The 12,798-nt window shown below is 52.4% G+C and overlaps 1 protein-coding gene across 1 annotated transcript in view; it reads left to right on the top strand.

Moving 5' to 3' along the window:
- The first annotated feature begins 6,942 nt into the window (after window positions 1–6,942).
- The window catches only part of zmynd10 (zinc finger, MYND-type containing 10), an 88,661-nt gene continuing 82,805 nt past the window's right edge, over window positions 6,943–12,798 (top strand). The window contains exon 1 of the mRNA XM_087994503.1: window positions 6,943–7,085. Coding sequence (XP_087850629.1) covers window positions 6,973–7,085 — 113 coding nt within the window. The 5' untranslated portion in view covers window positions 6,943–6,972. The remainder of the gene's footprint in view (window positions 7,086–12,798) is intronic.

Here is a 12,798-nt window from a genome sequence, read left to right on the forward strand (position 1 = left end):
CCACAATGGTGGAGCTGGGAGAGTGATGGTGGATGATAGATTTTTGAAAGTTAGGGTTCAGGCACACTGAAAAAAACATTGGGTTGGATTCTAGTCCCTGTTACATTTTCCATGAAGATCTTGACTTTACTACATTGGGTGGGAGCTCGTGAGCATCTGGTTTTAAATCTTATTTCAGCTGACTTCAATAAAAATTATAGTGACAAGGGATGAAGAAGTGGTGGAGAGGCTGTCTTTATTGTCAAGGTTCAATGATTTAGCCTTTTCAGTTGTTAGAATTGCGAGATGAGGTGTGGTGTGGGCTATATGTCCTGAGGATTGATTATTTGGAGTGTGAATGTAAGTGTTTTGTGACCTATTGTGTGGGTGTTACCTCCACTGATATCAAATCTGACTGATGGGTGCCTGGACATTACTATCAGTGTACACCTCTGTTATAACTCAAAGTTCTGCCCAGGATCGTACTGCAGGGAATCTAATCTAATCTTTAAAACTACAGAGAGTTGTGAACGCAGTACAGTCCATCACGCAAGCCAACCTTTCATCCATTGATTCCATCTACACTTTTCATTGCTGAGCAAAGGCAGCCAACATCATCAAAGAGCCCTCCCACCCCAGTTGTAATCTCTTCCATCAAGCAGAAGATACAAAATCTTAAACACATATACTAATATGTTCAAATACAGCTTCTTTCCCATTGTTATTAGACTTCTGAATGGACCTCTCAAATTTCAAATCTAATGTTAATCTTGCTTTATGTGAACTTGCTTTGCAGCTGTAACTTTGTATTTCTCACTCTGTTCAATCACCCTGTGATTTTTCTGTTATGATCTGCCTGTACTGCACACAAAACAAAACTTTTCACTGTACTTAGATACGTGTGACAATAATAAATCAAGTCAAATCAAGTAACGTTCTGGCTGTGATCTCAATCCTCCTCCTGGTGGGCCAGATGTGCCAAGTCAGGACTCACTGCTTTTCAAATTCCAGGCTAGGGACCTGAGCACACACTCCTGGCTGATACTCCAGTGCTGTACCAAAGGGGTGCTGCACTGTCTGAGACACCATCTTTCCACTTGTCATGTGAAACCCGAGAAGTCCTGTCTGCTCTCTTGAAGAAAAAAACATCCCCTTGGCTCTCTGTGCAGAAGAGCTGAGTTCTTCTCAGTGCAGTGTCTAATAACCCAGCATCAGTAAACTATCATTAGTCCATGACTGCTTTTTGCTGCCCACACAATGTTTTCAATGTGCATCCCGATGTTATAGTTCATTCATTCTAAAGTGCTTTGAGACATTTTGAAATCCTGAAAAGTGTAAGTGCAATCATTATCTTCCTATTTTCATCTTCAAAAATCAAACTTTTACCACGCAGTCCCTAATCTGCATCAACAGTGGAGACATTCAAATTAAGGACTGTACCATCATAGGGATGCTGTGACTCAAAATGTATTTAATTACTGGTGAACTTCCATAGTAAATTTTCCCTACAAACGTCCATGATCTTAGTTACCAGTGGTACCTATTGAAATGTAGTTTACTCAGATGGACAATGACCAAGACTGGAATGGTGCTGGAAAAGCACAGCAAGTCAGGCAGCATCCGAGGAGCAGAAAAATCAACGAGCCACCCCCAAGTCTTCCAGCCTCATTCCTGATAAAGGGCTCCTGCCTGAAACGTCGATTTTCCTGCTCCTCAGATACTGCCTAACTTGCTGTGCTTTTCTAGCACCACTCTAATCTCCAGCATCTGCAGTCCTCACTTTCGCCTGGACAATGACCAATGCAGTTGCTATTCTTAGACAGAGCTGGACACCTTACCAAGTTGGAGTGATGTCCTATTGGGCTGTGTGTGCAGGTTCTCACAAAGGGGACTGAGGAAGTCTAAGGATATACTTTAGATTACTTCCAGTGTGGGAACAGGCCCTTCAGCCCAACAAGTCCACACTGACCCTCCGAAGAGCAACCCACCCAGACCCATTCCTCTACATTTACCCCTTCACCTAACACTAGGGGAAATTTAGCATGGCCAATTCACCTAACCTGCACATTTTTGGACTGTGGGATGAAACCCTCGCAGACACAGGGAGAATGTGCAAACTCCACACAGACAGTTGCCTGAGGCGGGAATTGAACCCAGGTCTCTGGCGCTGTGAGACAGCAGTGCTAACTGCTGTGCAAACATGCCATCCTTCTGGAAATGGGGATAATGAAAGCAATAGCACCAAAGGCAATGAGTTTCCCATGGTGCCGGAAGGCTAGAATTTTTAAAAATATTAATCAAAGCCTCAGACAACTCTGCCTGCATTCAACACTCACCTAAACCCAGAGGATCTTGTGATGGACTCTAAGTGGGGATTGTATCAAGAGGTGGCCTGTCTCACCCACATTTCAGTTAGTGCTGATTCATACTCCGGGTCAGCATACAGTCTGAATGTCTGCAGCCAAGAGCAGAGTTCAGTGTTTAAGAGGCCACTATCAAGCTAAATATTTCCACAAGAGGTTTTTGATTCAATGTACATGTATATGTAATATATATACAGAGAGAGGGAGAGGCAGCGATTAGTTAAGCTAACACAGAGCAGTGCTTTGGTGCCATCTACAGGTCAGCTGTGGGATCGAATGATGGACAATGGCCCTCAATGCAGAGCCCTCAACCGATTGCACTGGACAAAGCAGCTGATCTTTAAAGTAACTATGATTTAACTTGCTGAGTTGTTTTCCTCTGAGAGTGGGCCCTTTTAGAGTATATAACATAGGGATAATTTAGTGTGACCTAACAGTAAATCAAGAGGCAGCCAGGTAGCGTCATAAAAGGATAGTAAGAGCAAGATTATGATAACTTTCTACTGTTTTGTTCATGTCTTCTATTAATTGTAATCCTCTAAAAAGGATCACTTATGTTAGAAGGTTTTGTGTTCAATGAAACATTTCATTTGTAACCTGTTGGACAATCCAGTTTTGTTTCAGATGGTAGAAGTCACACCTCAGAGTAAGGATTGTAGGGTCGTGACGATACTTTGCCTTTAAGAGGCATATTTTGTCCTGGTTTTTTGACAAAGAAAGGTTGAGACAAAGATTCTGCTCGAAGCCAATAAATTAAACAGCTTGTGAAGCTTTGGGGGTTTTTTTAATGTTGGAACAATATAAGCAGCCTGAATGGGTAAAGTCAAACTCCCACAGAATCAGGAATTTTTTAGTTTTAACTTTCAGCATTTACTGAGGTCTTGAAGTTGAATGTAAAAACTTTTATTCCTCTCTCTGTTACAACTAAAAGCTGGTGTTCTCTTCCTACTGCTAGAATTGCATGTGAGACTATCTATTTTACTGAATTTGCCATTGCCAAGGGTGTCTTTATAGGATGTTAGTATATTGGAACTGTTGGTTAGTAGTAATTTTCTTAAGCTTTTATTTGTCTGTACTTTAACTGTGGTGTACAAATAAAGTGTATTTTGATAAAGTCAGGTAATTTGACCAATTCAATTGCATCTGCAACGTAACGCCTTACACTTACTTTTAAAAATAAGAAAATGTTAGGGTTTAGTTTATCTTCTCAATATATTTTGAGGGGGTTTGGTCTAGGGCATAATAGGGATTTGAGTGCAAAATTTAGTGAAGTACTAAAGGATTGTTAACTGTTGCTAGTGCTATCTTTCAGACAAAATGTCTGTTTGTCCAAAATTGAGTGACAGATTTCCCCAGTTAGCCTATTTATTTATTTATCCCTCAATTAAAATCTAAAGCACACTGGCCCAGGTCTTTTGCACTCCCAATCCTCAGAGACATGATGTAGAATGCAAGATGAATGTTGATACTCCAGAGAGGTCCCAATGGACTGGCCTCCATTGGATTTGTCCTGGAAGTTTCAGCTTCCAAGAGGAAATTACCGTACTCCCTGTGATGCGATGGATCCAACTCTGAAGTAGAGTGAAAGACTACTGAGAGTTTTGACATATTTATCTGGACAGTTAGCCAAGAAATGATAGATAGAAAAATCCTTGACTAACTCCTGGGTAACTATACAACTAAGCCCTTGTTATGGACCAGACCAGACACCCTCAAAATATTATAGACCCTAAATATTTCTTATTTTAACGCTAAGTGTAAAATGCAACTGGGCAACTGATTCAATGTTAAGCAAAACACAATTTATTTAAACATTGCAATTAAAATACAGCCAAAGCAAGAGGAATATAGAATATTCTTCTTTATAAGAAAACCTAACTGTATAATAGATTCAGTAAGTATTAGTAATTGACTGTTCCAATATAGTAACATCTCATAAACATATTCCTTGGCAAAAAAAAGAAATTTCAGACACAAATTCTCACATACAGTTCTCCAATTCAGGAGGAAAAATCATTAAGAGAAAATTCAGAGAAAGTAACAGCCAGGAGACATTCACTGAAGCTTCCAACACTGTTGAGACCCCAACAGATTCTGATGTTACCCAGAAATCCTGATCTGTGAGAGTTGGCTACACCCATTCAGGCTGCATTAAAAAAAATCTACCAAGCTGTTTACTCAAGTGGCTTTCAGCAGCCAGCTTTTCACCTTTCCTTCAATCTCTCTTTTAAAAGAAACCAGAATGAAACAACCTCTTAAGGCCACAGTATTGTCACATTGATGGCTTCATTTTTTAAAAAAACCCTTGGTCTTACTCTACTAGTCCACGATAATACATATACATTACATTGACTCTAAGCATGCAACAATTCACTCACACAATCAATTTCAGTCTGTTTACTTCTGCCACTGGACGCATCCATCTTTCTTCATCAAAGTCACGAAAACAAGTCGGCAATTACATTTTCTCATCCTGCCACGTGTATAATTTTCAAAATGAATGGCTGCAGTAATAAGCGCCGTCTAAACAGTCTAGAATGTTTGTCCTTAAATTTCTCCAAAAACTTTAATGGGTTATGATCAGTATATATAATTGTCTCAGACACATTACTGGCAATATAAATGTTGAAATATTATAATTGTGGAATATTTCTGTTGATGAGTATTCAATTTTCTGGAAAAGCACCCCTCTCTCTCTATCTTCTCATCATCTTCTTGTAAGAGTACGGCACTGACACCCACATCACTTGCATTGATAACCAACTTGAAATGCTTTGTATAATTAGGTGTGGCTAACACTTGGGCAGTAGTTACCACAGCTTTCAGGCTATCAAAGGCCTTCTGACAGTCCACCATCCACTGAAATGTTCTGCACTTCAGTAAGTCAGTCAGTAGAGCAACCACACTGCTAAATTTTGGTACGAACTTCTGATAAAACCCAGTCAATTCCAGGAATCAAAATACAGCCATCTTTGTTGATGGTATGGAAAATTCCCTTTTGCTATTACATACTGTGGGGCCATCTGTCAATGTCCAATAACATGGCTCAAGAATGTGACTTGGGCTTTTGCAAACTCACTCTTAGCCAGACTGATCACCAAGGATGAAAGGCTCTTGCCCGAAATGTCGATTCTCCTGCTCCTCGGATGCTGCCTGACCTGCTGTGCTTTTCCAGCACCACACTCTCGACTCTGCAGTCCTCACTTTCTCCTCCCTGATCACCAAGGCTGCCTCCTGAAGTTGATCAAACAATTCCAATAGGTGCTGCAAATTTTCCTTCCATGTGTGACTAAAAATCACCAGATCTTTGATGTATACCACACAATTGTGTAATCCAGAAATGGCTTTGTTGATTAGTCTTTGAAATGTGGCTGGTACATTTTTCTATCAAATGGCATGGCTTTAAATTGGTATAGTCCATTTGATATTATGAAAGCCAAAATTGTCTTCACTCTTTCAGATAAAGGTCCCTGCCAGTATCCACTGAGTCAGTCCAATTTAGAAATATGACTTGCTTGTCCCACCATCTCAATACAGTCTTCCAAACATGGAATAGGATATGAATAAGACTGTATTGACTTTCCAATAGCCCACACATAATCTTTGGGTACCATTTAGTTTTGGTACCATTGCTATGGGTGAGCTCCAATTGCTGTAAATCACAGTGGAGTGTACATCAGAAAAGCTACAACAGGAAGTGGTAGAGGCGGGTACAATTACAATATTTAAAGACATTTGGTCAAGTACGTGGATAGAGGTTGAGAGGGATATGGACCAAAAACAGGCAAATGGGACTAGTTCAGTTTAGGGAATATGGTTGGCATGGATGTGTTGGGCCAAAAGATCTGTTTCCATGCTGTATGACTCAATGACTCTCTTAGTCCAGTAATTTTGTATTTCCCTTTCTGTACCGTCTATTATTCTAATTCACCACCATTTCAAGTGATGTGTTGCTCACCTTCCTTTATTTAAATCTCATGGTTGACCTAGCAGATTGCCCTTTTCCCTCAGGTGCCCCTTTGCCTTGCCCTATTAACAAAGGTTTTAGAACATTTTGGTCAAAAATGCTTTGAGTTGACAGATGCAGGGTCAAGTCTAAGGAAGACTGACAGTGCTAAGTATCCATCAAAATCAGGCCTGATAATTACATTATCAGCAAATACATTAGTAGAATAAAATCAAAGAACTTGGGAAATCTGAGACAAAAACTAGAGCTAGACATAGAGACCATTAATAAAATATATTCCTTTCCTGAACCGAGAATTAGTACACTTTTCCTTTCCAGGTGGGCTCGACTGAGATACACTGCCGAGCGGAGGGAATCCCTGCCCTGGGACACGCCCACTCTAGGCGTGGTTTTAGTGGGACACACCCACTGAGGGAACGTCGACTATCGGACACAACTTGAATGGGGCGTGGACATATCAAGCCGCACCCACATGGGGGCGGGGCTATACGATGACGTAGAGCGAAATGGGCGGAGATTATTCCTGGACGCGGATTTAGAGCGGCGGCTCCCTTTTCCCATTGGCTGACTGCAAATTCTGCCCCACCCCCATTGCTGCACATGTGCAACGCGTTGCGTACCGGTTGCTATGGGAACAGTCGTTGCGGCGGTTGGAGCGGGCCGATGGCGGACGGGTTCGGCTGCCAGGGCTCGGCGCTGGTCCTCCCCCCCGTGGAGGCTGCAGGATACGCGCAGAGTCTCGAAGAGTTCCCTCTGAAAGAGATCGGCAGCTCCCGGTGAGGAGGGGGACGGAGAGGAAGGGGTGAGGGAATCCAGGGAGTTTGCGGGGGAGTGACCACCGGGGCTGGAGTGGGGAGGGTGTTGGGAAAGGGATATCTCCCCATCCCCCCCACCCCGCCAATCTCCCCATCCCCCCCGCCAATCTCCCCATCCCCCCGCCAATCTCCCCACCCCACCCCCCCGCCAATCTCCCCATCCCCCCCGCCAATCTCCCCATCCCCCCGCCAATCTCCCCACCCCACCCACCCGCCAATCTCCCCATCTCCCCCCTCCAACCTCCCCACCCCCCGCCAATCTCCCCATCTCCCCGCCAATCTCTCCATCCCCCCCGCCAATCTCCCCATCCCCCCCGCCAATCTCCCCATCCCCCCGCCAATCTCCCCATCCCCCCGCCAATTTCCCCATCACCCCCGCCAATCTCCCGATCTCCCCCGCCAATCTCCCGATCTCCCCCGCCATTTCCCCATCCACCCCGCCAATCTCCCCATCCCCCCGCCAATCTCCCCATCCCCCCGCCAATCTCCCCATCCCCCCCGGCCAATCTCCCGATCTCCCCCGCCAATCTCCCCATCCCCCCCGGCCAATCTCCCCCGCCAATCTCCCCGCCCCACCCCCCCGCCAATCCCCCCGCCAATCTCCCCATCTCCCCCCGCCAATCTCCCCACCCCCTCCGCCAATCTCCCCATTCCCGCGCCAATCTCCCCACCCCCCGCCAATCTCCCCATCTCCCCCGCCAATCCCCCCGCCAATCTCCCCATCTCCCCCGCCAATCTCCCCACACCCCCGCCAATCTCCCCATCTCCCCCGCCAATCTCCCCATCTCCCCTGCCAATCTCCCAATCTCCCCCGCCAATCTCCCCATCTCCCCCGCCAATCTCCCCATCACCCCGCCAATCTCCCCATCACCCCGCCAATCTCCCCATCTCCCCGCCAATCTCCCCATCCCCCCGCCAGTCTCCCCATCCCCCCGCCAGTCTCCCCATCCCCCCGCCAATCTCCCCATCCCCCCGCCAATCTCCCCATCCGCCCGCCAATCTCCCCATCCCCCCCGCCAATCTCCCCATCCCCCCCGCCAATCTCCCCATCCCCCCCGCCAATCTCCCAATCCCCCCTGCCAATCTCCCCATCCCCCTTGCCAATCTCCCCACCCCCCCCGCCAATCTCCCCATCCCCCCCGCCAATCTCCCCATCTCCCCCGCCAATCTCCCCACCCCACTGCCAATCACCCCATCCCCCCCTCCAAACTTCCCATCCCCCCATCTCCCCCGGCCAATCTCCCCATCCCTCACTGCCAATATCCCTATCTCCCCCTGCCAAATTCCCCTTCTCCCCCGCCAATCTCCCACTGCCAATCTACCCATCTCCCCTTGCCAATCTCCCCATCTCCCCCACCAATCTCCCCATCTCCCCCGCCAAACGCCCCCACCAATTTCCCCATCTCCCTGCCAATCTCCCCATCTCCCCCTGCCAATCTCCCCATCTCCACTGCCAATTTCCCCATCTCCCACTGCCAATCACCCCACCTCTCCCGCCAATTTCCCCATCTCCCCGCCAATCTCCCCATCTCCCCCCCACCAATCTCCCCCTGCCAATCTCCCCATCTCCCTCTGCCAATCTTCCCATTTTCCCCCGCTAATCTCCCCATCTCCCCCGCCAATCTCCCCCTGCCAATCCCCCCCCGCCAATCTCCGCATCTCCCCATCCTCCCATCTTCCCCGCCAATCTCCCCATCCCCCCGCCAATCTCCCCATCCCCCCGCCAATCTCCCCATCCCCCCGCCAATCTCCCCATTCCCCCATCTCCCCCGCCAATATCCCCATCTCCCCCGCCAATCTCCCCATCCCCCCCGCCAATCTCCACCTGCCAAACTCCCCATCTCCACCTGCCAATCTTCCCATCTTCCCCCGCCAATCTCCCCATCTCCCCCGCCAATCCCCCCTGCCAATCCCCCCCCGCCAATCTCCTCATCTCCCCATCCTCCCATTTTACCCGCCAATCTCCCCATCTCCCACTGCTAATATCCCCATCCACGCCGCCAATCTCCCCATCCCCCCATCTCACCCGCCAATCTCCCCATTCCCCCATCCCCCCCGCCAATCTCCCCATCCCCCCCGCCAATCTCCCCATCCCCCCCGCCAATCTCCTCATCCCCCCCGCCAATCTCCCCATCCCCACGCCAATCTCCCCATCCCCCCGCCAATCTCCCCATTCCCCTATCTCCCCCGCCAATATGCCCATCTCCCCCGTCAATATCCCCATCTCCCGCCAATCTCACCATCCCCCCCGCCAGTCTCCCCATCCCCCCGCCAGTCTCCCCATCCCCCCGCCAATCTCCCCATCTCCCCCTGCCAATCTCCCCATCTCCCCCTGCCAATCCCCCCATCCCCCCGCCAATCTCCCCACCCCCCCGCCAATCTCCCCATCCCCCCCGCCAATCTCCCCATCCCCGCCAATCTCCCCACCCCCCCGCAAATCTCCCCATCCCCCCCGCCAATCTCCCCATCCCCCCGCCAATCTCCCCATCTCCCCCTGCCAATCTCCCCATCCCCCCCGCCAATCTCCCCATCCCCCCCGCCAATCTCCCCATCCCCCCCGCCAATCTCCCCATCTCCCCCTGCCAATCTCCCCATCCCCCCCGCCAATCTCCCCATCCCGCCCGCCAAACTCCCCATCCCCCCCACCAATCTCCCCATCCCCCCGCCAATCTCCCCATCCCCCCGCCAATCTCCCCATCCCCCCCGCCAATCTCCCCATCCCCCCCGCCAATCTCCCCATCACCACCGCCAATCTCCCCATCCCCCCTGCCAATCTCCCCATCCCCCCTGCCAATCTCCCCACCCCCCCGCCAATCTCCCCAACCCCCCCGCCAATCTCCCCATCCCCCCCGCCAATCTCCCCATCTCCCCCGCCAATCTCCCCACCCCACTGCCAATCTCCCCATCCCCCCCGCCAAACTTCCCATCCCCCCATCTCCCCCGGCCAATCTCCCCATCCCTCACTGCCAATATCCCTATCTCCCCCTGCCAAATTCCCCTTCTCCCCCGCCAATCTCCCACTGCCAATCTACCCATCTCCCCTTGCCAATCTCCCCATCTCCCCCACCAATCTCCCCATCTCCCCCGCCAAACGCCCCCACCAATTTCCCCATCTCCCTGCCAATCTCCCCATCTCCCCCTGCCAATCTCCCCATCTCCACTGCCAATTTCCCCATCTCCCACTGCCAATCACCCCACCTCTCCCGCCAATTTCCCCATCTCCCCGCCAATCTCCCCATCTCCCCCCCACCAATCTCCCCCTGCCAATCTCCCCATCTCCCTCTGCCAATCTTCCCATTTTCCCCCGCCAATCTCCCCATCTCCCCCGCCAATCTCCCCCTGCCAATCCCCCCCGCCAATCTCCGCATCTCCCCATCCTCCCATCTTCCCCGCCAATCTCCCCATCCCCCCGCCAATCTCCCCATCCCCCCGCCAATCTCCCCATTCCCCCATCTCCCCCGCCAATATCCCCATCTCCCCCGCCAATCTCCCCATCCCCCCGCCAATCTCCCCCTGCCAAACTCCCCATCTCCACCTGCCAATCTTCCCATCTTCCCCCGCCAATCTCCCCATCTCCCCCGCCAATCCCCCCTGCCAATCCCCCCCCGCCAATCTCCTCATCTCCCCATCCTCCCATTTTACCCGCCAATCTCCCCATCTCCCACTGCTAATATCCCCATCCACGCCGCCAATCTCCCCATCCCCCCATCTCACCCGCCAATCTCCCCATTTCCCCCATCCCCCCGCCAATCTCCCCATCCCCCCCGCCAATCTCCCCATCCCCCCTGCCAATCTCCCCATCCCCACGCCAATCTCCCCATCCCCCCGCCAATCTCCCCATTCCCCCATCTCCCCCTGCCAAATTCCCCTTCTCCCCCGCCAATCTCCCACTGCCAATCTACCCATCTCCCCTTGCCAATCTCCCCATCTCCCCCACCAATCTCCCCATCTCCCCCGCCAAACGCCCCCACCAATTTCCCCATCTCCCTGCCAATCTCCCCATCTCCCCCTGCCAATCTCCCCATCTCCACTGCCAATTTCCCCATCTCCCACTGCCAATCACCCCACCTCTCCCGCCAATTTCCCCATCTCCCCGCCAATCTCCCCATCTCCCCCCCACCAATCTCCCCCTGCCAATCTCCCCATCTCCCTCTGCCAATCTTCCCATTTTCCCCCGCCAATCTCCCCATCTCCCCCGCCAATCTCCCCCTGCCAATCCCCCCATCCAATCTCCGCATCCCCCCATCCTCCCATCTTCCCCGCCAATCTCCCCATCCCCCCGCCAATCTCCCCATCCCCCCGCCAATCTCCCCATTCCCCCATCTCCCCCGCCAATATCCCCATCTCCCCCGCCAATCTCCCCATCCCCCCGCCAATCTCCCCCTGCCAAACTCCCCATCTCCACCTGCCAATCTTCCCATCTTCCCCCGCCAATCTCCCCATCTCCCCCGCCAATCCCCCCTGCCAATCCCCCCCCGCCAATCTCCTCATCTCCCCATCCTCCCATTTTACCCGCCAATCTCCCCATCTCCCACTGCTAATATCCCCATCCACGCCGCCAATCTCCCCATCCCCCCATCTCACCCGCCAATCTCCCCATTCCCCCATCCCCCCCGCCAATCTCCCCATCCCCCCCGCCAATCTCCCCATCCCCCCCGCCAATCTCCCCATCCCCACGCCAATCTCCCCATCCCCCCGCCAATCTCCCCATTCCCCTATCTCCCCCGCCAATATCCCCATCTCCCCCGCCAATATCCCCATCCCCCCCGCCAATCTCCCCATCCCCCCCGCCAATCTCCCCATCCCCCCCGCCAATCTCCCCATCCCCCCGCCAATCTCCCCACCCCCCCCGCCAATCTCCCCATCCCCCCGCCAATCTCCCCATCTCCCCCTGCCAATCTCCCCATCCCCCCCGCCAATCTCCCCATCCCCCCCGCCAATCTCCCCATCCCCCCGCCAATCTCCCCATTCCCCTATCTCCCCCGCCAATATCCCCATCTCCCCCGCCAATATCCCCATCTCCCCCGCCAATCTCACCATCCCCCCCGCCAATCTCCCCATCCCCCCCGCCAATCTCCCCACCCCCCCGCCAATCTCCCCATCCCCCCCGCCAATCTCCCCATCTCCCCCTGCCAATCTCCCCATCCCCCCCGCCAATCTCCCCATCCCCACCGCCAATCTCCCCATCCCCCCCACCAATCTCCCCATCCCCCCCGCCAATCTCCCCATCCCCCCCGCCAATCTCCCCATCCCCCCCGCCAATCTCCCCATCCCCCCCGCCAATCTCCCCATCCCCCCCTGCCAATCTCCCCATCCCCCCCTGCCAATCTCCCCATCCCCCCCTGCCAATCTCCCCATCCCCCCCGCCAATCTCCCCATCCCCCCCGCCAATCTCCCCATCCCCCCCGCCAATCTCCCCATCCCCCCCGCCAATCTCCCCATCCCCCCCGCCAATCTCCCCATCCCCACGCCAATCTCCCCATCCCCCCGCCAATCTCCCCATTCCCCTATCTCCCCCGCCAATATCCTCACCTCCCCCGCCAATCTAACCATCCCCCCCGCCAATCTCCCCATCCCCCCGCCAGTCTCCCCATCCCCCCGCCAATCTCCCCATCTCCCCCTGCCAATCTCCACATCTCCCCCTGCCAATCCCCCCATCCCCCCGCCAATCTCC

Source organism: Chiloscyllium plagiosum, unplaced genomic scaffold (genome assembly GCF_037043375.1).
Source record: "Chiloscyllium plagiosum isolate Xiang-an unplaced genomic scaffold, Cpla_swu_hap1 HiC_scaffold_14, whole genome shotgun sequence".
Classification (NCBI taxonomy): domain Eukaryota; kingdom Metazoa; phylum Chordata; class Chondrichthyes; order Orectolobiformes; family Hemiscylliidae; genus Chiloscyllium; species Chiloscyllium plagiosum.